Raw genomic sequence first — 27,574 nt, 5'->3', positions numbered from 1 at the left:
CATCACATGTGAATCGCTTCACAGAGAAGATTTTTAAAAGGAGAGAGAGGGCAGCTAGCCCTCAGCTCCCCAGCATAATCAAATATGCCTCTCCAGCCAGCCCCCACTGCTAAGTGCAAATACTTTCAGAAGACCTCAGTCAGACATATTGCCAACATGCGGGCAATGGCTACACATTAGGTTTCATGTCTGGCATCATTAAGGGGTCTCCTTGGAGAGTCAACTCCCTGGGCCCTCAGAGAAGGCAACAAAGGTGTTTACTGTCCCTTTTGTAGTGCGTTGGCTTCAACATGGCATAGAGGCCTAGGTCTCAGAAGAACAAACATGCACCATTTGAAAGCATGTGGTCACTGAGGCCAGCCAGGATGAAATAAACCCTCGAGGTATAATCAGTGTAAAGCAGGAAATCAACCTTGCTATGACAAGCACAGACTGAATGCATAGGCCCACCTCTCAGAGGGAGAAAGGCACTCTGGAAATTCAATGCTTCATTACTATTTCAGAGCCTGAAAATGGCCCCATCAAAGGAAAATTGATCCACCTTGATTCAGTCTCTCAAAAAGAAAAAAAAAAAAAAAAGGAAGCTAGACAAAGGAAAAGACAATGCATCATATTCTTCCTCTACACAGGCCATCCACTTAACAGACAAAAAAAAAGACATCCGTGCGTGTGTGTGTGTGTGTGTGTGTGTGTGTGTGTGTGTGCACCTGGAACATGGGACCTGGAACAAACTGGATTAGGGCCCTGGATGGTCGGTCTTAACCGAATTACCCGGGCATATGGCATTCTAATGCGATCAGGGTTATCTCTAGCAGACCTGGCTCTGGCAGCCAGAACTCACCTTGCAGCTCTGAACCAGTTGCTGCTGGGCTGCGGGGTTCTTGTTGGACACAGCCGCGTTCTGGGAGGCGGCGATGGTCTGCGTGGCCGCAGCCGCAGCCTGCTTAGCTGCAACCTGCAGAGGACAGGGAGAGGAGGTGAATGGGGTTAGCGTGTGCCAACATAGTCATGCACATTTACATACGTCCCTCCTACTACAGACCTGGCATTGGATAGCTGCATGCGTAAGAAAGGGGAATTTCAGGCACTGACTCCGCCTTTTAAATACCACTGAGGATCCTGACCTAAAAGTGCCCTGTTATCTTCATTTGGTTTACATTCCCTGGGACCAGTGATAAAGGCAAGCATGCTTGAAAGCTCAAGTTCCATTGTTCATTTGTCTTTCTCAGAAAGACAAGGAATAATTCCAGGACCACGATGGCAGTGATAAGCAGCACCAAGTCTGAATGCTTTAGGGGAAAAAAGTCTCCCACAGCAGCCCAGGCTGCTCTCTGGGTCAAGCACAACGCTAGTGACCATGATGTCCTCTCGCGTCCCCTTGGTTCAGAAAGGCCTGGATTTTCCCACTGGAGCACTTAATCGTGTGCACGCTCTCTCTCAGTCTCATGTCCTTCCAGGAACATGGAGGCCGGGTTTCTTCCAGAAGTCAGCAGGCTACACATGGAGGGATTACACACTGCCAAGGCAGGTTCTCCGCCTCCAACAGCCCCAATTTTAGTGTAGGACGCCTGTGTACATTTGTGAGATTTATTTTCTTACACAGTTTATGCCTATGGCTAATATTTTCTTTTTTTCAGAATAAATAAGTGTTCTGAAAAATGACAAAATGTTTCTTATTACTCTGCTCCATACCTCTCTATACAAGCCTGATCTCCGTCTCGAGTCTCCCAAATTCCATATTTTCTGTTGGGAGCCCTGGAAGAATCATTGCCTCCAACAAAATATATACATTTTTAGCTAAAGGTCCTTCCTGAATATAGACAGCCCTTAATGGAAGGGGACAAAAAAAATCCTGGGTTCTCCTGAAAAAAATTTTAATTTTATTTAAGAATGTTAAACTCAGAAATAATCGTTGAGAAATCATGAACTAAAGAAATTTTTCAAATTGTGTCCATGTGCCTAAACCATTGAATCTAAATGTACAATGAACATAAACCAACATTTCAAATTGTTCTTAGTACCTAAACCATTAAACTCTACCATTAATCTTGATTTAGCTTCGTTATATGGGCTTTGCCTTATTAATCCAATCATTCTTTCCAATAAGTCTTTGCATTCTAAAATAATATCCACAAAATGAGCTTCTTCACTCACCTCCAATCGGTTGACAATTTTTTTCTTAATAGCATTCTGGGCAGCAGCATTGGTGGCCACCCGAAGACCTTCTGCGGCTTCTCTCAGTCTTTGCTGCTGGTCCTCATTTTCAGGGTTGGCTGCAGCTCCCTGAGAAGGTGAAAATAAAGATTTCAAGAGGTCCTGGGGGCGGCATGCCAAAGACACTGAATTCTCACCTTGAATTTTACTTTTTCCTAGTAATACAAAGTATCCGGAAAAGAGAGCCAAATGCTTCAAGCAATATCTTTATGATAAAGATGTCGCCTCTCAACAACAACAACAAAATATCTACCAAGGGATGTTTCAAAACGGCACCGCTAAACAGTCGAAATCCAGTGGTAATAATGAAACACACGAGATCATCGCCTTGGTTGTCCACATAAATTAACCTGTGGTCAGAAATCCATGATTTAAATGATGTCAAGATAAATCCCCCCTTCCCATGTCTCCCAGAGGGAATTTTTATTTTAATTGGCATGGCAGACACATGTCACTGCTGAAAGATGCTCCTGTCCTGTAGCACTGGTAAATGTGAATGGGCTAAGGTTACAGGGTAAAACGGGGGTGGGGGGTGGAGAAAACAGGGGGGGTCACAAGTGCCACCCAAAATACTGTAAGGAAATACTGTTCACCAAAGACGATGTCTAGAAACTGCATTCCTAGAGAGCCTGAGTTGTAAAGTGCAGCAAAGTAGAATAGGTACCCAGCTGTACTGAACTAACTGTAACTGAACTAAAGAAGAAAATGGGATACCCCTATCCTGGCAGGGACAGAGGAAGGTGCGGTGCACAGCCCGTGGCCACACTCCCGGGGGCCCTTTTACTGTGTTGCTGTAGGTTAAAGTGTCTTAGGAAGCTAAGTGGACTTTAATTAGATGGGTGGGGTTTTGAAGCAGGGAAAGGCTCAATAAAGGTAGTGTAGGGAGATGATGTGATTTTACTGCACAGTCATTCAACAAAGACTTCAGGCACATCCAGCCTTCCACTCCCATGTGCGATAAAAGTGGCTATCCAGATTTTTCTCACAGGGCTTGGATGTTTGGTGACTAGTGCTTGATGCATATAGATGAACAAGTTCCTTTCCACGAATACTTTAGGGCAATATTTCGTCACAAGGCAGATTGTTTGGGTTACTTTTGGATTCTTTCACAAGCTTACAAAAATCATGTTAGTTTTTCTGGTCATTAGGTATTTCTTTTTAAGTCATTCCTTTATCATTGTCTCAAGTGGCACACCAGCTTTTATATTTTGAGCAGCAGGAAAACCCCATTTCCTCACTTGACACTGATGTGGGTGTTCGGATCCTTCCTTAGCAATGTCTTTGTTCTGATGATTGTGTATTAGATATAGAGTACTAATCTTGCCCTGAAATCTTACTGATTATGAAACATTTTTTTCCTGCACATTAAATATATTCTTTGGAAGTCCAACCATTGTACATTCTTTAGCTTTCAATAAACTACAGCAAATTGAAATATTGTCATGAAGACAAAGTTACTTTTAACTAAAAGTTAAAATAATTTACAAAACATTTAATGTTGTCCCATCTAATATCAATAATCAGAAATAACAATACTTTAAAAATAAGTTTTTAGTAACTTGGTACATTCAGTGAATTGGTCTGGGGAATACTGTATATCTGAAAACAAATTGGTTTTAGCTTCATCCTGGTTATGTGATGGTAGGCTTATTCTTTTGGAATTTTAATTTTCTCATTTGTAAAATAAGGAATTGATTCAAGTTTTCACAAAGGTTCTTTCTAGTGTAGCAAGTAGTTTTTGTGAACATAAGGGTTTGCTTGAAATAGCTTTGTTTAGCCTTAGAAGGGAGGAAAAAGAAACAAAACTAATAAAAACCATAAATAAAATTAACTACCAGAAAAAAACCCCCCAAAAAACCAAACAAATCCCTAATGTGTATGTTCTGCTAAAAGGGATGGTTAAGAGCAGAGTTTCTCAGCTGAAACAGGGATCAGGGAACAAAGGAAGTTCAGATCCTGCTCCTCCGCGGGTCTCTCGTCAGCCCTCCCCATGATGTATCTTGAAGAACTCTCAGTCCCTCAGGTAATACAGTGGTGAGGCGACATGGAAGATCTACATGGTTCACTGCATGTCACATTTTAAATGAAGTAATTCATATACTTGGTTGAGATACATTATTCTGTTCGAGGCCAGGGGGATAGGATAAGATGTGGGGATGTTTAATGGATTTTCAATGCATAGAAATACGTTCAACATGTTATCTTTGGGGTGTGAAGCTGATGGTGATTTCTGTTTTCTTATTTATACTTATTTGAATTTTCTACGAATTCCACAAGAAATGTGCTAGTTGCATAATAAAAACAACACCAAAAAATATAGCCTTATCCATTTTAAACAGTTCTCACCCAGAGGTAGGCATCAGAATCTCCTGTGGACCTTACAAACACACACACACACACACACACACCAGTGACCGTGTGAATCAGGATCTTTGGGGGTGAACTGAGGCATATGCGCTTCAGTGTGTGTCATAGGGGACTCTGAAACAGAGCCCTGGGTTAAGAATCACTAGCTTTTAGAAGCATCATGATATAGCACAGCTGTCAAAAAGCACAAAGCAGACTCTAACCTCTTCAGTCAGACTCTCCTACAATATATTAAATTGCTATTGGGATTTGAAGAGCAGCGAGGCAGAGAGCAGTCTACTATGCAAAGTCTCGATAAGAGTTTAGTTGAAAAGTCAAACGGAGGGCCAAGTAACATTAAGGCTGCCGGGAGGAAACTGGTGTAAGTGAATTTACTGTTGTAAAAATATCTCAATTTTAAATGAATCCCCATTTTCCATAAAGCCGATGGTGATGGCCCAATGGAAAAGGAGTGCTCATTAAGCAGGGACTTTGCTCCCTGTGGCTGAGTCAACATCACCTCCCTGAAGAGCTCCATTCGTATGTTCCATGACCTTCTCCTTCCCACCTGAGCAAGGTTAAACATTACAAAGCCATCTGGGTTTCAAACAAACAAAAAAATGTACACTCGGGTGACCATTCTTTACCCTGAAGGTACTTTCTAAATCCCAGCTTTTAATAACACTCACTTTTCAGTTGAACAAATCCAATGTAACAATACCTTTGCAGCTTCGACCATGCGAGCGGTGGAGTCAGCCAAGAGTTTGGCTGCTGCCAGAAGCTTCTTTGAATTCTCCATGTCGATTTCAGCTTCTGCATCGGACCTCATGGCGTTGACGAGGTCTGATGTGGCCTGGGCCAGGACCCGGGCCTGGCGCACCATTTCACCTAGAGGGTGGGATTAAGGGTGTGGTCTGTTCATCTGCTTTCTAAAGCTCAGGTGAGAGAGAGCTCAGGAGTCAGCGGTCTTGTCTCTACTCCTCTGGCAGGAGAGAAGTAAGCCCCCCTGCTCTATTCCTAAGCAATGCAGCCCAATTAGATGCAGAACTGAAGATATTCCCTGTGGCTGCCAGGACTCTACGCCCCAAACACATCCAAGTTCAATCTTTAGCTATGAGAAATGAAAAGGACACAAGCGACCAAAGAGGAGCTCTTAATAAAAAGAAGGCAAGGAACAAAATTATGTGGACTTATTATGTGCATTTACCTTTAGTAAATAAGTACATAGAAAATATTAATTACCTCACATCCAGAACTGCTTACGCAAAAGCCCCTATAATAAATTTTTTACTTTGAATTAATTTGCATGCTGTCTAACATCAGTAACATTGCATCATCTCCTATGGTTGCGTCATTCGGCTCTGGCTAATAGGAAGCAGAGACCCCAGTTTCATGTGCAAATGCTAAGATTTGCTTTGGCCCTGTTTTCCCTATCCATTTTCTCTTTGCTCACCCTATTCTTCCCAATACTGGTTTTGATACTGTGATTAGTAATTGGTTATATTGTGCCTGTGATTTTACTGAAATCTGTTGCAACTTCCTTTTGGAAGTGGGAGGGATATGAGTCAACATTAAAAATAAAGCTACTGAAATGTAACGGATTTCTTCCTTTCCCAAAGGTCATTTGAGAAGAATGCACTGTAACATTAAGGGTATACAAAGCTTTAATGGCAATCAAAATGTGCTAAATTCAAGGTATCCTGGATTGGCTCCTAGGACAGTAAAGAACATCGGTGGAAAAATTGGTGAAATCTGAATAATGTCTGTAGTTTAGTTAACAGTAACGTACCAGTGCTAATCTCCCAGTTCTGACACATGTGCCATGGGTTAGGAAGATGTTAAAAATGTGGGAAATGGGGAAGGAGAGACGAGAACTCTGCATTACACCTGCAACTTTTCTGTAAATCTAAAGTGTTCCAAAATAAAAGGCTTATTAAAAAACAAAAACAAAAGAATAACAAAAAAATCCAAATGTGTGGAGCATTGCTATGTTCTTAAATTCGTTAAGAAGGATATAGGAAAGCACAAGGTAATTTTCTTAAAAAAACAAACAAAAAACTTGTTATAAAGTATTGCTCTGCACCGATGAAAAAGTAGGAAAACAGACTTCTTACAAACTACTGGTAGTATTGCAAATTGTGGGACCTTCCTGGAGATAAATTTCACCAACACATTAAAATAAAAAACATATATATATATATATATATATATTGCTATTGGCCAAGCAATTCCACAGATATGAATTTACCCTACATATACCCCCAGAACTAAACCAAAATATTCAAATATTTTTATTTTATTTTGCTCAGTGAAGCATTCTTTTTGTAAAAGCAAAACAAACTAACAAACCAAAAAACCTGGAATCATCTGCATGTCCATTAAAAGATAACTGGTTGAGTAAATTATGCTGTATCCATTGAATTGAAGACTATGCTGCCATTAAAAGGATTATTGTATAGGTTGACATGAAAAAAGTCTCTAATATATATTAAGTGAAAATGGTTGCAAAAGAATATGTATGACATAGTTCCATACATATACCAAAAAAAGGTGTTTTATATACACACACACACACACACACACACACACACACACACACACACATATACACACACACACACGCACACATATATGACTGTAGGAAGATCAAAATTTCTGGACAGATAAAACGGAAATCGGTCAGTGGTAAATTCTGGAGATTTAGATAGGATAGTGATGGGCTGGGTCTAGGGAGACATGCTTTTTAACTAATAGATTGAAAGTTGCATTGTACATATTCTTAAATTTTCTGTCTATGATGCTGTTTGACATTTAATAAAAACCTTGCTGGCTGGAGAGCGACTGCCCCTCCTGGGCTAGCCAATTCTTAAAGATAGCCAAGGGTGCAGCCAGGAGCACGCCTTTGAGCCATTCCTAAGACATACCTCCTCTAAACGACCAGGAGGCAATACTTGTCTGCCTCAAACATCCCAGGGCCAGGTACTAGGCAGCTAGGGACAGCCCTTATAGTGTAGGGCCTGTTGAAATTACTCAAACCAGCCAATCCTGCATTGTTCATCCTGCCCTGCATTGCCTTTGCTTTCCCATGGAAACTCAAATAAAGGCTACGGCCTAGACTTTCCCCTCAATCCTGTCTTCCACCCCTGGACCAAAACCTGACCCTTCCCCTATAACCTTGTGTGGCAGGTGGTGAATCCATCTCTGAAAGCTGTGAGTCTAATATACTTTCTTCCAAACCTCATTTTTGCATCCTCTGTGGCTGTACCAACTTACTATACCATACCCAACACAGACATTCTTAGAAAAGAGATTTACTGTGAATCTAAATTATTAAAAACAAAAAAAAAAAAAAACCAAACACTCAAAAGCTAGGTAACATTAATTCTTTAAGTGTTGCTATTAATGGGCACATTAGGAGTCTTCCATCTCTTCCCCAGACTCAGAGAGGACGCATCTGACGGGGGAAGATGAGAGCTTGCCCTTGCCAGGCACCCAGGCAGCCATCACCTTTCTTACCATTATCCCCCTCAGGGAACCCCAAACTGACCACCCCCCCTCTCTGAGCCCGGCCCCTCACCAGCATCGCCCATGGAGCTGAAGATGCTCTCGGTGACACACATGATGGTGTCGGTGGCCTGGTCGTAGCGGCCGATGGGCTCGCCGCGGCTGGCAAATTGTCGCACGTGCTGCAGGAGATCGTGCAGGGCCTGGCTGACCACGCTGGCCGCCGCGCTGACCTGCTTCAGGAGCTCGCTGTCATCTGTGGCCGCCTGGCAGGCACGGACGCAGTTCTCCACCGAGCGGTCTACCAGCTTCCCTGCTTCAATCAGCTGCTCCTGGCACACGGGGGAGCTGATGGTGGGGCTCACCACCTGAAGCGAGACAGAAGCGGGTCCCGGGCACCGTGGGGCGACACTAGGTACCCAGTGTGCACTAGTCGTTCCACCAAGTCCCTTTCTGCTAAGGAACTGAGTAAGGTCTCAGTTCATTACTCACAGGACCAGGAATTAAACTAAACCATCACTGAGGTTTCTCACACTTCCCTATTTCACTTTATCTTTGTGATTTCAGATGCCCGCTAATTTTTATCTTCATTAGTGATACATAACAATCTATACTACTGACTACTTCTATAGAGAGACATTTCCAGTATTTACCAATTATGCCTCCTCCTTTTAGGAACCTCTGAATTGAGTCTTCTTAGCCAGGATAACAAGACTATCTAAAAGGATTCTATTTCTTTTTCCAGAGACACTCTAAGGTACTTTAAGGAACAGAAGAATTCTGTCAGTTATCTGTGGATACAAGGAGGTGGAACAGGGAAGGCAGGAGGGAGACCATCCAGGACTCCTTTGCCTGATGCTGTACATCCTCCCAGGGCATAGAAAACACCAGGCTGAGCCAGCTCATGGATCGCTACAGTATGTTATGTCATCAAGCTGAGAAAAGGACACCTCCCATCTTCTGATGCATCGTCTCAGCGAAGACACATGTGGTGGAGTAGAAAGGGTATTGGAAGTGAGGACTGAATTAAAAAACTCGGTTCTCCCACTTACTAGTTCTGTGGCCTTATGCTACTTAGTAACATCTAGGGGCCTCAGTTTGCTCTTCAGTAAACTAGGCGTGATGGTGCTTAAGGAAGTAAAGTATGACACAGGGTGTACATCCCAACTGGCAACAATGACCTTAATCCTCATCACTCTCACTCTAACACTGTGCAGTGGAGGAAGGGCCCCCATAAATTCTGCCTTTATTTCTGAACCCATTTATAATGCTGACAGCACAATGCAAGAACCCTTTCTGCGCAAGTGTAAATAAGACATACTGACAAGTCCAAAGGGGAGACACACCAATTTGCACATAGAAATGGCAATTAGACACAGAAGTACCACTGCTTGAGGACTTCAGCAAAGAGCAAATGATATATGTAGAATTGGGCAGTTTATGCTAAAACCTATTGTGTCACCTAAAAAGACACCTGAAGCCAGCTCTTAGCCTCACACAATTCTAACAAATTCTGGCCCTGCGTCCCCCCAATCAATGACCACAGGCAGATAAGAGCATGGGACATGTTGCGGAAAGGGCCAGGGGCCCAGATGGCTTACCTTGGCACACGCCACAAGCTGGGAGGTGGAGAGGGCGCACTGGGTGGCAGCTGCAATTACTCTGTTCTGTAGGACCGTGTCTTCAGCTACCTGGGCAACATTCTTTGCTTTCAGGACCAACATGGCAGCGGCATTGGCGACAGCTTTGGCCAAGCTCATTAAAACGTCCTACAAAAAAGAAATTGAAAAAACCTAGTCATACGTTTTATTTCTAATCACCCTTCACAGCCTGAAAATAAAATGTGGTATCCACTTAACCACTTTATTAGAATTCCATTTGACCTTTCTCCCTTTAGTACTGCAGAATAATATTTTTCCCCTTAGCTTCCTGAAATGTCAACTTGTCTTTAGAGCTAATTAAGGAAGAAGACACATCCTAATAACATATCCTCCTATACATTCACTAAAGAGCATAGGTTTAAATCTAGAGTTGATTAGATGGAGGAAACCATTTTTATTTTCACCACTGATTAACATTCGTGCACTTATCCAATACTGAGAGTTTTGACCCCGTCTCTCGAATGGGGTCAGTGTGGTGCATCAGGGAAAAGCTGAAAATATATCCAGATGCCACGAATACTATGTGCTGTAGGAAGAATATAATTCATGGCCTCCAAGTCATCAGGACCCACTGTAACTTGACAATTTATTTTTTGGACTTCTCCTTTGCCCAAGGATCCAAGTGATCACCACACATTCAGCCTCATCTGCCTCCAGAGGGCAACGTTGGACATGCACAGGCGACACCTACAGCTTAAGAGCAAAGGAATAGTTTGAACGTAGTTATTCTCAGTGCTCTATTGCCTCCTGCATAGGGATTAGGTTCTTATGAAAAGCAGGAACAGGGCCTACATAAATAAATTAGCTATGAGCTATGACTTCACTGAAGATTCAAGGAGCTTGGAGCCTTTAAAGATCAGTTTATTCTTTAACTCAACAAAAAAGGCACTCTGCCCACAGGGTGGAGAATCCTTTGATTTAGCCATCAGCTTTGTCACCCATCCGTGTGACCTGAAGAATAACCACTGCTACATTTAATTTACTTCTTTGCTTTTAATACTGACGGTAGTTTATTTGGTTTGGAAATGCCTTCCCAAACATATCCCACACACATGAGCCATTTTCATTTTGAACAAACATGTGAAGGCTTTCTCCCAGAGGAAATGTGGTCAGAAGTCTTCATTAATTCATCAGATAATAATGAAAAGCACTTTTGATGCTGAATGCAAAGGGCACCCACATAGTCTTTACAACAAGATATCTTATAGGAAGATAAACTGAAAAGACTGCTCAGCCTGAACAGTTTCACAGAGCAAAGACTGTATGCTATCCAGGCAAATCAGAAACCACCAAGTAGATTTTAAAGCGGACAAAACCAGTCTTAAAGGAAGAGTTCCGTCCAGTCTTTTTTTAAGGCTCTGATGTTTACTGAATGTCCAGGGCAAAACCAAAACCTGGGGTACCAAAAGTTGAAGATGTCTTTGGGATCCAACTGGCACTTGTCTGCCACACAATCTTAAGAAATGCTCCCAACATGGCCTGCAAAGTTATAGTTCATGGACACCCATATCTCAAAATTAAATGAAAATAATTTGAATGTCACAAATTAACAAGATTTAGGAAAATAACTTTCCAAAGTGGGTCACCGTATTCCTTTACTTGATATGAATCCATCTTTTCACGTAGGGACCAAGATCTGGTCATATAAACTCATGATTGTTCTAAAGGGCTTTGTTTGGCTCATTTATAGAAATCCTGTTTTTCCTATTAATTTTGCCCAAAACAAAATACAGTTAGAAAAAGAACGTGATACTACAGCTATAGTTGCTGACAAGGCCTTTGTCAAACTTTTCAACAAGACCACTATTATGTAGCCCATGTAAAATAAATCTTTGTTAAGTCTGGGAACATGCAGTGCATTGAGGACCCAAGAAAAGCTCTGAGATAGGATCTCAAGAATCTGAAAAATAGAGAGTAAGAAATCCAGTGTCAATAAGCCAAGGGCTACTTCTAACTGGAGAGATTGCAGATCACCTTACCGTGTTAGTGTTTACCTAGAGACCTTACAGAAATGGAAAACATCCAAGTCGGACATTTACCTGGTAAGAAAGACTCCACAGGACAATACCCTGAACCTGCTGCCCTAACATGTCCAAATAGAAACAAACATTAGGAAGCAGAGTTTGTGTTTATATGTGATGAAAACAGTCTGTCATAGGAAAAAAAAAAAAAGGAAAAGTCTTAAAAAATACAAGGATGCATGAAATGTGTTAAGGAAGAATTGGGACTTTACCGTCCACCTCACCAAACTTTGGGGAAGCCAATAATCTTTTCAAGGAAAGTAAATTGACCACTTCAAGATAATTAAGCCTAGTACACCAACAGCTGAATCTCATTATTTACCCAGTTCCTAAACAGGTACATGTCTGCAAAGAATGACCCACTCTAACACAAAAAGCAAAGGCCAATACAAGGACAGCGTGGGGACCTGGCTAAGGGAAGTCAGGATGGGGACACAATTAGCTTGGATTTAATGGGATGTATTTATGTGGTCTGCAGTACAATCTCTTTACAGTTCTAAGTGGCCATCTCAGCACAGACGTGGCTTCTGGGAACACCATATTATGGTGTCACCCTCCATCATGACATGAATGTCCAAGCATTGGATGTCTTACTGCACTGCAAGATATGAACGAGTCTACAGCCCCAGCACCACAGGTATGTGGAAAGCAGAGGAGAAACAAATACATCCGTGGATGAAGGTGCATGTGTCACATATCATATATGATCATGTATAAGTGTAACTGGTGCAGCTTGTAGTGATGAAGTTTGGTAGTTTAGATAAAATGGCATGCAAAATTGTGACCCATGAAGCAAGACACTTAAATGCTAGAGTAAAGTGAACGATCTTTTTATCCTGAGTTCTACAGAATTCCCCCATAGTGACCTTGACATAGGATTTTGAAAAAGGTATCTTCCAGAGAACCTGGGCTCGAACTGTACCAATTTAATGAGAATGTACTGATATAGTACTTGCAAAATTAGGATTTAAGAGGTGGAGAAAGAGGAGTGAAGGGCATCTGCCCGCCAGTCTGTGAGGCAAGAAGCCCATCTTAGCTTGACGCTCCCGGCAGCAGGCCCGGCACCTCATTTGTGGTGGCTGGCAGCTGAGGCGGACAAGCTGAGATTTTTGTCTGAGCTGGCAGTGCATCAAGCCAGCGGCAAGCAGTGGCTACAGCTGTTCACCAGAAGACAAACAGCACATAGCCTTGGTACTGAAAAATAAGGGTGATGAAAAAAGGCTTCTGCACCACACCTGTGGTTGTGGATGGTGCAGACAATAGACCCACTTCTGAATGTAAAGGCAAGCCTGTGCTATACATGAGTGCAATGCACGGGAGTACACACATTGTCACTCTGATATGTGCACTCTAGAATGACGCAGTTAAAAAATGCCCCCAAGTCGATAAAACAAGATTGGCTACGAGCTGACAACTGTAGAGGTTGGGTGGTTAGATCCAAGGGAGTTCATGATATTATCCCTTCACTTTTGTGTTTAAAGAATGTCCAGTATATTGGCCAGTGTGAACAGCTAAATAGGTGCTTTATAATGATAATTGTAAGTGAAATGTGCTTTTTAATTAAAAAAATTTTCAATTAACACACAAAGACCTCACCCCCAAGATAATCCACCTCCATTTTATTCTTGACAGCTCAAGGAAGACTTGGTTTTACATTCCATTCTCCCTGTTTGGGTCTAGAGACCATCACTTAGACTCTTTCCCATGATTATGGGCTGCAAATATCTTACTTGGAATCGCTCATCAGTCTCATTCTCTCCGATCTGTCTCAGAAGATCCCCACTGGCCTGTCCAATGCTTCCAGCAGCGGTCAAAACTGTCTGTCGAGGCTATGAACAAAGAACACACATTGACTGGAAAGAAAATGCACTTTCTCCACAGTGCCAACAGACATGGCAGTGAAGGGGGAGGAATTCTGCAGGATTGGATCCTTCTGCACCTAAATGAGAGTCTCCGACTATCTGCCAGACAGGAGACGTAAACGTCCTTTGTGCCAGGAAATGCCTGATGTCTCACACACCAGCAATAGGTGGACAGATTTGAAACGTTCAACTAATGAGGCTCATTCAGCTGGCAGGAATGGATATGTGTTTTAAGAAAAATAGGGGGCAAAACTTTCAACCCCTTTAAATATGTCTTTGACATATGTGTTAGTTTCTGAGGTTGCACCTAATCGATATGGGGGAGGGAAAGGAGGGAGGCTTCCTACTAACAGTTTAATCAGTGTCGAAGGTTGAACCATAGATTCTCTAAGCTCTACATGCCCCATCAAGATGGAAGGAGCAGCTCAGGAAGTAAAAACCCCACGGTACTCAAAGGTTGCACTGGTCTCATCAGGACCTGATCACCCCAAAGGCTCACCTCTCCAGAAGTAGGCTGCACAGCTTTGAGCAAGTCCGATACTGCCCCAGCAAGGGTCCTTGCAGCTCTGAGCAAGTCCTCCCCACTGCCCACTTCATCGTCCATGAGGGCTGCCAACAGCTTCACACCCTTGGACATCTCCGTCAGGTTCGAAGAAATGGTGGTGATTGCACATCCCACAGCTGTGTAGTCGGTGTCTGCAGGGTCACCTGGGACAGAGAAGGACCATCTCCATCAAAGGAGGGTGGTGAAGGGTGAGGAGGGCCCAGGTGGGCAGGAGGTAAGTGGCCACATTGCAGCAGTGGGTCACCCACCACTCTGTAGGAATCGGATGCAAAGCACTGCATGTGCACAGTGAGATGGACAGCCCCCTGTCACCAAGGTGCTGCTCTTCATAGGGTCCTTTCACCCTGAGGTCTCTAACATTGAAATACTGAGCACAAGCACCTTTAAAACTCCAAAGGAAGTCCCAGCATCTCAAGGCTCTTTTCATTAAGCTGCTGTCAGCAGCTCAGGGAGGTCAACTCGGCTCCTGAAACACTGTAATGCTGCACACTGAAGCCAAGATACTTCCTGGCTCTCACTTGACAGAGCAAGGCGGGGAGTCACGCTGTGCCAGAAGACACTACTGCTGGCTGAGACAGAAAGAGGCACACATGACGGATCGAGTCACTCAAAACCATTTTCAGATCGTAAGCTCCCAGAAGGGAGAAACTAGCCTCAGTATACTTTGAAGTATGTCCAACTTATTGATGAACAACGAGAAGGGCTTTAAAAAGCTACATAAGTGCTTTTTAATGATGATGCATGATATAGACACAAAGGAATGAGATGTTCCCCACATTTCTCCTGGGTCAGTGGGAGAAAAATGCCTGAAGCACTCGGGGTACCTAAAAATAGTCTGTCATCTCATAATGTTGAAAATTTATTTCAATCAAAGAACTTTAAAACACACACACACACACACACACACACACACACACACACACACACACACACACACACACACACACACACACACCACAAACCCCTCAGGATCTTACCGGCAGTGAGGTTAACAACTGAAGCTGTTCCAGCTGTGATGGCATCGACTTGAGAGTGGATTTCGTGTTTGGATTCATCAACTTTATTCTGAACCCATACCCTAGACGCCTGAAAAACCAGACAACTGCATGACACAATCATTGCACAGAATTATCCAGGAAACCAGAGGAGTTATGCCATAAAACGAGACCAGCATTTTGGCTACACTCGTCTTACTGGGCCAGCACCAACGAGGTCCTTAAGTCATCTTAAACAAGGTCCTTAATGGGCCTCTTGATCACACTGAATGGTATATAAGTTCTCAATGTTTCTTACACTGGTTACATTTTTTTTTTCAACTTTTAAGACGATAGAGAGAAAAATTCTATGTGACTTTAGGTAAATGCAATAAAAGATGAGAATAATTGATGTCTCTTGATAATATTGGACATGAGCACCAACAATGCTAATTTTCACCTTGTTTTTTTAGAGAACGGGTTGAGAATTAGAGTGTTTCAGCTCATGAGCATTCTCTGTCAGCATGGGGATTGTCTTCCATTGACAACATGAATGTCGTGTAGATGTGGCCCCTTTCCCGGTAGGATTTTGGGGGTGGGGGTGGGGGTGGGAGGTCAGGACCCCGGTTCTGGATCCAGCTGTACCCCTTGGGCAAATTACATTCAGGTCCTGTGCCTGATACTGCTTCTACTGCAGGAGCTCCATGGTCTTTAACAACCTTTCTAGCTCTCATACTTATGTTCATTTGAACCTGTAAATAACAAATTCTCTATTTTCTGGCATTTCTGGACTTAGCCAATAAATGATCACTTACATTGACAATGGCAACTCTATTTTATATAAGGGGCTGATATGCTACCTAAAACATTCCAACAATATTAATCTAGGTTCCAGATGCATCTAGCATTAATATATTTTGTATCCTAATTCTTTGAAAATTGGTGAAGCAGGAATGTTAAATTCAAATATTTCAAAACTCGATCTTACAGTTGTGCTGGATTTGGGTGTCTGTCATATGCATTTTCACTCTGAAGTTCCCCAAAGAAAACCATTTAATGATTTGGGAGAAATAGCACTGAGGACAGCAGCACCCTACGTGTATACAAGTACGCAAATGAACAACACAGTGTTCAGGGAGAACTCGGAGGCAGATACTCCTGGCTGGACAAGAGGAGGCTACAAATTATATCTTGGTTCTGGACCCTGTGAGGGCCCTGTCAGTCCTAAAACGGAGCTTTTCCAACCTTGGCTGCCCCTTAGAATCACTTGAGAAGTTGAAAAAGCACTGATACCCTCTCCCCACCCCCAGCAACACAGATTTATTTGGTTTGAACCCTAGGACCTTAGGCTTTGTCCTTCAAGCTCCTCAGGTGCTTTTAACGTGCAAAGTAGGGCTGAGAATAAGTGCTCGCCAGTGCTTCACAAGCTTGAATGTGAACACAGAACAATAGGGAGCTTCGCTACCATGCAGGCTCTGATTCAGAAGTCTGGGGTCAGGCCTAAGGTTCTACACCTCTTACAAGATCCCAGGTGTGGCCAATGCTGACGGCCCATGGACCACGACCCGCGTAGCAAGGGGCTAGATGATGTCATGCAGGAACAGCTACAAGAAGGCAGCTCATTTCCATGCCCTCCTGAAAACTCAAGAGTAGTAGCCCGATGTTTCTCAAATCACAGTGCCCCCAAAAGCAGCAGCAGCACGACAAGAACTTGATGGAAATGCACATTCTCAGGCCCCACCTAGACCTACCGAGTCAGAAAAAAATGAGGGAGCGGCTCAACAATCTGTTTTGACAAGCCCTCCAGGTGACTCTGACACATGCTACAGTTTGAGAACAACTGGTAATAACAAAAACAGCTAATAACTCACTGAGCTCTCACCATGTGTTAGGTACTGTGCTAAGAGCTTTGTATACGATTAGATTCTTGCATCTTCACAACCACACTAGTCATGGATGACAACATGGAGGCTTAGAGAAAGCTGCTCAGATTCACACAGCCACTGAGCAGTGGAGCTGGGATTGGAGCCCACCTGATGTGACTCTAGAGTCCAAGTTCTTAGTCCTTGCCAGATACTGCCAACAGCCACTAGCATCCCCTGATTCCCTCTTCCTGTGGGTACAACCTAGAGACAGAGACTTATTATCTAGAAAAAGACATGGGTTTCCACTTCACTTCATTGGAGACAGAGATTCACCTGACTGAATTCAGACAGTGCATAATCCTATTTCCTGCCAGGGCAGAGACATCGAATGAAAATAATGAACAATATTTACCATATCCTGGCCAAGAGGCGGCAACGAGTCAAGCTCGCTGAGGTCGTCCTGGGCCTGCTGGACGGCGTGCATGCTCGTATTGATGGTCCCCATGAGGGCCTGCTGGGCCGAGGTCTGCAAAGGCAGATGGACACAAGGTGGCATAACATGCTCCCGGCACTGACACAGCCTTCTACACAAAACAAGGTGAAACTGAACTCTGGCTCCGGACACAGTGGCCCAGGGTACATACACATCTCTACAACGGCCCGAACCACCTCCCATTGGATAACTTAATTAGCTGACAAGAAGGCTCAGAAAGAGTCCTTGCAGAGGAGCTAACAGGGCCCAATCCTTGAGTACTGGGGACAAAAGATCTCAGGCATGGGAAAGACGTGTTATACCAGAACTCTTCTTGGTAAATAAGTAAGGATTCCACCCAAACCTACACATGCTTCTTCAGAGTCAAATTACTTCTGAGCTTTCAGGCTCTTGAGTTTTCAAACAGTTCTCACCCAATACCCAAGAGAGGCACTGCATCAGGTAGACCATCACAGTGGAAGGAACCAATGACCCACTCGGGACAGTGTGGCTCACTACAGACCTGGTCTATTTCTAAGACTCTCCGAGGGGTATCTGTGCTCATTAGCAGCTTGATGATACTTAGGCAGAGCAGGTTTCTACCTCTGAGTCACCAGTCACATGGAGAGGTTACTGTTTCTCTTCCAGAGGACAACTGTGGTCCTACACAGGGAGTGACCAGAGCCACCCAAATACAAGAAAGCATGCTGGGAGTGAGGCATCAGGACTGCACAGCTGTAGAGCAATGGTCCAGACAGGAACTAGCATGAGTGTGGATGACACACAACCTATCCCCATGGCTGGTGTTCCTCCCTGCACACCAGAGGCAGCATACTGACATGCAGGGCGAGTGCCCCGGAAGCCTCACCAGTGGGGGCATGTGGCCTCGGTGCATCTGCCCAACCATGACCTGCTGCTGTGGCGAGGGCATGCTGCCAACGTTGAAGGTCTCGGGCCCGCTGGAGCCTGAGCGCATCACAGCTGGCAGTGCCACCGAGCCATGCTCCACCTTTCCGGTCCGGTTGAACTGCTGCTGCAAGATGGTGGACCTGCGGGGGACAGGTGGTTTGGTCACTGAGGTGGCCGCACCTGGGATAAGACACCACAGGTGTCACGAATGTTTGCTGCTTTGTGCTGTGGAGGCCAATTTAAAAGAGAAATGTACAGACAGAATTGTGAATGAAGACACAGCACTAAAAGCTCAGTACAAAAACCCTGAGGTGAATCCTTTAATCGTAGTAATATAACCACTCCCAATGTATTTAATAGGTTCCCGATATTATGCAATTAGTTGTTCTTAAAAAAACAGAGGTTTTCCCATAAAAACGATGTACCAGGTGTAAATGAAAGTTTTGGATACATTGATCTATTATTGGTCAATCCTACCTGACATGCATTCATTCGACAAATTCCCGCATGCCGGGTTCTATTCGAGACACTGGGGACATAGATCATATATCCTTAGCTTGATGAGGAAAGTATGGGTATGAACACAAAGAAAATCTCCCACAGCTTAGATCCCATCCCACAGGTTGGAGGCCATTGACCACAGAGGGTGTTTAAACACCTTTGGAGCCTTGATGACGGGACAGACTTTGGCACCTCTTCTAGATGATTTCAACTTAAGTATGGAAAGACTCTGAGGGCATCAAGTAAAAAAAATGATCAGTATTTTACTTTTGGATATTTTCTTTGAATGAATGGTGAATGCAAAGGACTTCGAACATATGAAGTTAAGAAGTCTGAAGTGACATATCTGCCTCAGTAGCCCAGGGGTCACACCCACAGGGAGAGTCTGGGAGAGCCTTTGTGCACATGTGGAAGGGGGCCAGGGTTGGGGAGCACCTGCATTAAAGGTCAGGGGCCTCTGTCCCAGGATTCTCAAACCATCATAGATCACTCTCTGCTGCCCAGGGCAAAGCTCGTGAGCCATACCAGGACACCAAGCAACATGCATCCATGGAGAGACATCATTGTCTATGGAGGAGGTGACACTAGGGAGGGTGGACCTGCGGTTCCTGTAGATCAGCTGCATGCTGAGAATTCAGCTAAAGTCTAATACAGGGAAAGTGGAAGGCCCAGTAATGGGAACCACCCTGGACCACACTTCCTGTTTGCCTTGATCAGACCCCACCTTGATGTCCTAGGCAGTGGAAGGAGGCTACAGTGGTCCCAGGCAGGGGAGGTGCTGGCACTCTGGGCTCAGATACTTACTTAGCTCTTCCTAGGTGAAGTATGGTGCAGCCTTCCTTTGAGGTGAGTACCTCACCCTGTCAGGAAGCATAGCTTACTAATTTCCATCTAACGTTCATTAATAATTCTAAGAAGTCAAGGTGTTTTGCCAGGGGTGACAATACTTGAAATGTGTCACATCAAGTTTGGTTCCAACTGTGTATTAACAGGGGACAAATGGAAAAACAGCTTCAAGGTGATTATAAAGCAAATTGTGAGAGAATGGTGCAGAGTGGCAATGTTGGAGAAACAACTACTATGATTAAGCAAGTTCAATGCTGGGGTATCTAGAACTTTCTGGCAGTGTGCTATAGGAAACATCACAAAATCTGAATCTGGGTCCTGGCTCTGCCACACAAATGCACCTCAACTAACTCCTACTGAGATTTGGTTTCCTCATCCATGAATGGGGATGGCTATATCTGGGTACCTCTTCCATAGCGGGTTGTTGTTAGAACCAAATGAGACAGCATGTTGAATACACACAGTAAAGTGAAGACAAGAAAAGTTTCTATTACAATGCTCTATTTAACATAAAGAGGATGGCTGCACCGGTTCTGGTTGAAGTATCACTTATTAGATGTTACTTAATTTTAATAAATCTCAGTTTCCTCATCTATAAAATGGGGCTAAATTGAGACAGTTCTGAATTTAAAATAATGATGATGATAACAATAGCAAACATTTATTATGTGCCAGGCATGTTTTATGTGCTTTATTAGTAAGTCAATTATCAAAAGGAAACATAAGGAGGTATTATAATTACTCCCATTTTATAGATGAGATCAAAGGGGCAGAGAAAATTCATAATGTCCACAAGGCCACACATTAAAAAACAGTCCCCAGATTTGAACTCAAAGTCCAGCTCAGAGTCCACGTTCTTAACCATTTGCTGAGTCATAATGTGTGTATCAAGTGTGGCATGTAGCAAGTGGTCCATAAACAGTAACCCCTCTACTGACTATGTCCCTACCTCCAAAGGGATGGAATTAAACAGAAGCTCACTCTCCAGCCCTTTGATGAAAATCATGCACTTTATGAGATTTAATCAGAAATGCAGAATAGGACTCATGAATGTTCACTGCCTCTAAAGATGAAGTTAAACACATCTTGTTCAGTGCCTCCCTGAAATCTTCAGCCCCCCTCCCCCCAGACACCCTTAACACCAAGGCTGATAGTCTGGGACCACACTTCAAGAAGCAGGACTCGTCTATATCATCCACTATCATTTCCTCCACGTGAGGGACTGCAGAGCAACAGGCCCCAGAGCTGGCAGGAGGACACCTGCCCATGCAGTGAGAAGGCAGTTCTCCAGCGCTCTTACCAATACTTACTTTTTGGGGGAAACGGACTCTTCTAACATAGTTGACTCCTCATCACCCTCTAGTCCAAATCGATCTTTACTTTGTTTCTAGAGGTAAAACAAGACAAAAAAAAAAAAAAGAAGTAAATCAGCAGGTCTTTACACAAGAACCTTTTAAAAGGTGCCACATAAGCAAAAATGTTGAGGTTTACACCAAATTCCTTACACTGGACATTTAGTAAACGATGGGTGAACAAAAGCAGTAACAAGAAAGAAATTTAATATAGAAAGACATATGATGTCTTCTGCATTTATTATTGCACAGACCTAATTTTATATATTTAAAATCAAGACGCAGATATTAATATTCAATTTCATTATTTGATTAGGCTGTATTTAGAAGCCTTAGAAAATCTGTCTGTATACCACTATGGCATATAACCCTATGAAATTCGGGGGGGAGGGGGGAAACAACATGAAAAACACACAGAACATTTCCAAACCCTCAATCTGGATTTCTACAGAGGCTGGGAAGTATAACATAACTGTGCAGAGAGGAAGATGCCAAAGGGTCAGCTAGGTTCATTCATTAGCTAAGTGATGCACTATCACTAATTACCTGGCAGTCAATGATACAAATGAGCTGCAGCAAAATCAGAAATTCTAATAGGATCTTAAGGTCAAAGACCACGCACTCAAGCAATCTTAACGTCTAAGATTAAATTAGTTCATCAAGTACTTCAAATAAGGGTTTTGTTGTTGTTGTTATTTTCCCCCAGGTAGTTACATTATCTACACTGAGTCTTAATAAAGAAGACTTGCTTTCCAATTTGCATCACTATGAAATACCTTTTTGAGGATGATGTCAATGTAGCCTGCAATCAGCTGGGATATTTGCTCTCCCTCGGTGGTTTGTACTGAATAGTAGCTTTCTTGATACTCCCCAAAATCCTGGGAAAAAAATAGCATTAGAAGAACTATAACCAAATCAGATATATTAACAATTTTAAAGGTGAGGAGGTCCAGGTTCGAGATGGCATAGACTCAACTTTTTCCTGTTCTTCCTCTCAAAATACAAGTGAACACCCTACAATTTATTCAACAAACAATGGTAAAAGGGCTCTGAAAGCTGAAAAGGTGGGCTGGCTGGGGACCTCAGGACCTCAAGAACCACATCTGATGAGTTCTTGGGTTTTGTTTTATATCCCATTTACCTCCACGGTTGGGTGTTGGATAGGTCTGAACCTCCAACAAGCAGTTTCTGAAAAGCCTGTTGTCTGGCCGAAGGACCAGAAGAGGGGAAGCCCAACAGAGACCTAGCTGGGAATCCCAACCCAGCTCCCCAATCTGGGCTGGCACTCACCAGCAGCTGCAATGATCAGTGAAGGCCTGGGCCATCCCAGCCCCTGCTCCACAGCCCAGGCAGGCAGGTGGTCTGATCCTTTTGCAGCAGTGGCCCCAGTGAAGCCCTGTATCTCCCTGCCCTCCACCCAGAGGCATACAGATACTCAGGTCCAGTGCCTTCTGCCTCCTCACACAAGGCCACTCAGCAATAGCAGGTGGCCCAGGAAAGTGCCTTCTTTCCTCACAGACAGCACCAACAGAGATTGATCACAAATCCCAGCAATGTCAAAAGAACAAAGTAGTCCAGAATAGCATTGCAATGGTTCAGAAAAATGAATTGTCATTGCAACTAAAGCCCATAAAAGTAGGCTACAACTCTACACCCTAAACCTAAACAAGGTGACTGTCTGCTAAAATAGTTTTAAATAAGATCAAGAGTCTCCTAACATAACAACCAAACTGTCTATGATATAACAAAAATAATCACTATTCATATCAAGAACCAGGACAACTACAATATGAGTAAGAGCAATAATCAATTGATACCAATACTGAGATGAATCAGATGTTGGAATTATCTGATAAGGATTTTAAAGCCGCCATTATAAATAATGTTTCAATAATCAATTACAAATTCTCCTCAAACAAATGAAAAAAAGTTTCAAAAAGAAACATAAGTCATTAAAAAGGACCAAATGAAAATTAACTGAAAAATGCAATAGCCAAAATAAAAAACTCACAGGATAAACTAGTGTGGAGATGATAGAACCAGTATTAGAGGATAGAGCCAGTAAACTTGAAAACAGATCAATAGTATTTAGTCAATCAGAACAACAGACAAAACCAAATAGAGCTTCAGGAATCTGTGGGTCAATTACAAAAGATCTAATATCCATATCACCTGAATCCCAGGAGGAGAGTGAAACAAAAAAGAAAAAAAGTATTTGAAGAAATAATGGCTGAAAACTTCCTCAAATTAGTGCAAGACATAAACCCATAAACCTACAAATTCAAGAAGCTTAGCAAAACCTAAATAGAGGAAACGTTAAGAAATCCACACCAAAAACTTTTGAAAACTAGAGACAAAGAAAAACCTTGAAAACAGCAATAGAAAAGTGACATTATCTATCAACGAACATACTATGTATAAATGAACTTGAAGGGCAGAAAATTCTAATCTGAAACCATGGAGGACAAAAAGAAGTAGATGACATTTTTCAAATGCTAAAAGAAAACAATTGTCATTCTCAAATCCTGTATCTGGCAAAATTATCCTTTATGAATAAAAGGGAAATAAGAACATTCTCAGGTGAAGGAAAACTAAGAGAATTTGTTGTTCTTAGCAGACCAGCCTTTAAAGAATGGCTGAAAGAAGCTCTCCAAACATAAAGAAAATGGTAACAAAAGGTGGCTTGGGACTTTAAAAAGGAAACAGGATGGATCAAAATAGAAATAAATGTAATAGACTATATCCTTTACCTCATGAGTTTTTCTTTAATCATATTTTATGGTTGAAGCAAAATTTATAACACCATCTCATGTGGTATTTGATGTGTAGAGAAGAAATATTTAAACAATTATACTAAAAAAGTGGGGAGTTTAAAGAAACCTAAATGGAAGTAAGGTTTCTATACTTTACTTGAAGTGGAAGAACAATGACACCAATAGGCTGTAATTAATTTAATATGTATATGGTAATATCCAGAACAATTACTAAGCATACTATATAAAGAGATATGCTCAAAAACATCACACATAAATAAAAATGGAATTCTAAAAATGTTCAAGTAACCCACAGGAAGGCAAGAAAAACAGAGGAAAAAGAGTGAGGATAAACAGAAAAAAAAAGGTAAACTTAAGCCATAACATGTCAATAATTAGGTTAAAATATAAACGGTCTAAATATTCCAATTAAAAGACAGACATTGACACAGATTTTAAAAGAGAACACAACCCAACTCTATATTCTCTACATGAAACTCATTTCAAATATGACAATACAGTAGCTAGACTAAAAGTAAAAGGATGGAAAAAAGCTATAACATGCAAACATTAATTTTAAAAAAGCATGAGTGGCTATATTAATATAAGATGAAGATTCCAGAGCAAAAAATAATTATTAGGAACAAAAGAACATAACAATAAAACATTTTCTCCATTAAGAAGATAGAGGGAGAATGCTAGGCATCAAGCAACAGAGTTTCAAAATACAAAAAGCAAAAACAGAGATCAAGGGAGATATAAAAAAATCCAGAACTGTTGCTAGAATCTTCACTCTTAGAAATTCATAGACTTATCAGATGGAAAATTAATCAGGATATAGAAGACTGGAACAACCCCATCAACTAACAGCACCTAACTGGCATTTATAGAACACTTGATAGGAGAATATACATTCTTTTCAATCACTCATGGAACATTCTCCAAGAATGGTCATATCTAGGGATATAAAACAAAGCTTAAAATTCTTAAAGAAGTGAAATCATATACAGCATGTTCTTTGACAATAATACAATCAAGCTGAAAACCAATAACAGACAACAGGAAAATCTCCAAATACTTGAAAATTAAATTAAGGCTAGGAATAGGAAGGAAACAAATATTACATGTTACAAGCTTTAATCCAACTTTACACTTTAATAAAAATAATGATATTCACTCTCTCTTTTGCTTGAGGTAGTTATTGAGATTCATAACTCTTTCTTATTTTTTAAATAAATTTTTGTTTTTAACAGAGCAGTATGTAGGCCTAATTTTAAAAGACCAATAGTATTAAACAGTATACAACAAAATACAGCTGTCCCCTGTACTACACATTTCTGCCTTCACTTTCTACCCTCCCCCCAGCCCGCAACCACTTTCAACCCTTTTAGCAGTTTCTCCTAATATTTCTAAATAAAACGCTTATATTGATTTCTTGATTTTTCTATTGTAGAAATGATCTACAACTTTGTACAATGGAAGATGAGAACATAATTCTCTAAGTATAAACACCCATTTTTAAGGGCTACACAGGTTACTGACTACAGGAGGAAAGAAGGTATGTTTTCTGAAGATTCCTTCCAACTGGCATGAGTCCATCAATCAGTGATTAAATTAGATAACTACTCCCTCCAAGGCCACTTCTTTATACCTTTTGCTCTGATGCCCTATTATGAGATCTGGCCTCAATGCAAGCTGATATTTCAAGTGTTCACGAGAGCTGGAGAATAGTACACTTCAGGAGTTGACAGATTTCAATTTTGTTTTTAATTTCTCTTCTTGCTCAACTTGCCCTTTCAATTCTCACATGTAAGTGTGGCTATAGTTAAAGCTACACAGTTATACTCTGCTAAGAGCAAATACTGAGGTTGGGAGGGTGAATTTAAAGGTTTGAAGGTAATACACATTCCCCCTATTTTCCATGTATTCCACAATGGGCATTTTATCATCATCATCTCGTTTGATCCTAGCAATTCTATCAAATAGCTATTACTATTTCCATTCTACAGCTGAGGAAATTAAGGATCAGAGGGGAGAGATTTTGAGCAAGGTCACAGAGCTAGGCAACGACAAGCTGGGTTTGACTACTACCCAAAGACTATGCTATTTCCACTATTATTACAGCATGTTCTCTTTCGGGGCAGTCTGGGAAAATACACCTCAGTAAGATGTCACAGGTCTTAGAAACTTCCAAAACAACTGGAGATGAAGAGGGAGCCTTTGTATGAGCCTCAGAGCATTAGAAAGTTTCCTTTGAGGGTATGCTAGGGATGGCATCAGGGACGTAGGAGACTGAGAATCATCCCGTGAGTGGCTCTGTTTAGTTAACGAACTAAGACAGACTTCAAGCACCAGAGAGGAAGAGGTGGCCAAGGAGACCCAGCTGCCATCTCCTTCACTTGTGGACCATTCCCCCACCCCCACCCGGTGGACTCCATCCATCTGTCTCTCTGCAAACTGCTCTCTAAGGCCAGGGAAACCCAGCGGGCCTGTATTGTTTCTCCAGCTCTATGAGATCACCCAAGGCCATGTTGGCCCCCTTGTTGCCCTCTGCCAGTCCTTACCAGCGTGAAGCTCTTGGGTGAGGCTGCCCAGCGCTTGACCGTGGTGAGCGGCCACTCCTGCAGCACTTCCTTGGTCTTCTCATCCACCCGCATCACCGAATCTTTGGTGATCCCCAGTAGGCGAGGCACCAGCTTGTTCTTGCCTTTCATCTTTTCCTGAAACAGGAGGTTATCAGCAGTCAGTGCTCTTCCTCTGAATACATCTGATTTTGCCAAATAATCGGTGATTTGTAACATTTTACCTGGGGTCAATTTACATACATTGCATTTCAAAACAGGTAAGACTACTGACTCTTAAAATATTTTATGATTAGTTTTAATAATTTTTAAAGAAATAGTAATCATGCCTATTAAAATAATGGATCCCTATCTGTCACACCCAAACAAATTCAAGATAGATTAATAATTTAGGGAAAGCAAATAGGTGAATATTTTTGTGATTCCTAGGTAGGAAATGACTTTTTAGCGCAAACACCAAAACAAACCATAAAGGAAAAGATTAATAGCTTTAACTCTAAAGTATATGGAGACTTTGATACAGCTTAAAAAAAAAAAAAAAGAGAGAGCGAGAGAGAGAGAAGCAGGAGAAAAAGAAACCAGAATTAAAAAGCAAATGACTGAGGAATATTTACAACAAATATGATAAAAATTTCATACACTGTGTATGTGAAAGGTAATCATAAACTAACAAAAATAATTGGCAAAGAACATGAACAGAGAATGTGCTTAAAATAATAAAATAATTAGATAATAATAAGCAATTGGATAGATTTTCATGTATATAAAATGACAAATTTAAAACAAATTAATACTCAGAATTGAATAGGCATAAAGGGGAACCACTATTGATGAGAATTTAAAACGGCAAAGACTTTTTGGAAGAAAATGTGTCAATGATCCAAAGCTTTAGAAATATTTCTACTCTGTATACATTTTGTGTTTATAAACTTATTCAGAAACAAGTTATAAATGAGTGTGAAGATTATGTTGCAAGAAGTGTCACCTTAGGGTTTATCACTGTGAAAAACTAGAAATAGCCAAGTTTTCAATAATAGGGGATTTGATAAATTACAGTATATCCAAATCACAGACTATTCTACAACTATTAAAAATCATATTATAGGAAAAGAATTGGATTCATGGTCATACAGTAGTCACAATATAT

The 27,574-nt window shown here is 41.8% G+C and overlaps 1 protein-coding gene across 1 annotated transcript in view; it reads right to left on the bottom strand.

The window, feature by feature from the left end:
- Positions 1 to 27,574, bottom strand: part of TLN2 (talin 2) — a 282,919-nt gene that overhangs the window by 135,405 nt on the left and 119,940 nt on the right. Inside the window, exons 11-23 of the mRNA XM_019650777.1 lie at positions 26,410 to 26,565; positions 21,869 to 21,970; positions 21,051 to 21,127; positions 18,353 to 18,533; positions 17,425 to 17,538; positions 15,151 to 15,259; positions 14,108 to 14,316; positions 13,477 to 13,575; positions 9,666 to 9,833; positions 8,138 to 8,432; positions 5,282 to 5,448; positions 2,155 to 2,283; positions 842 to 955 (exon numbers count right to left, since the gene is read on the bottom strand). Of these exons, the coding sequence (XP_019506322.1) occupies positions 842 to 955; positions 2,155 to 2,283; positions 5,282 to 5,448; positions 8,138 to 8,432; positions 9,666 to 9,833; positions 13,477 to 13,575; positions 14,108 to 14,316; positions 15,151 to 15,259; positions 17,425 to 17,538; positions 18,353 to 18,533; positions 21,051 to 21,127; positions 21,869 to 21,970; positions 26,410 to 26,565 (1,920 nt within the window). The remainder of the gene's footprint in view (positions 1 to 841; positions 956 to 2,154; positions 2,284 to 5,281; positions 5,449 to 8,137; positions 8,433 to 9,665; positions 9,834 to 13,476; positions 13,576 to 14,107; positions 14,317 to 15,150; positions 15,260 to 17,424; positions 17,539 to 18,352; positions 18,534 to 21,050; positions 21,128 to 21,868; positions 21,971 to 26,409; positions 26,566 to 27,574) is intronic.

The sequence above is a fragment of the Hipposideros armiger genome, unplaced genomic scaffold (assembly GCF_001890085.2).
Source record: "Hipposideros armiger isolate ML-2016 unplaced genomic scaffold, ASM189008v1 scaffold_147, whole genome shotgun sequence".
Classification (NCBI taxonomy): domain Eukaryota; kingdom Metazoa; phylum Chordata; class Mammalia; order Chiroptera; family Hipposideridae; genus Hipposideros; species Hipposideros armiger.
Note: the sequence above shows the minus strand (reverse complement) of the source record. Positions and strands in the feature narration are given on the sequence as shown.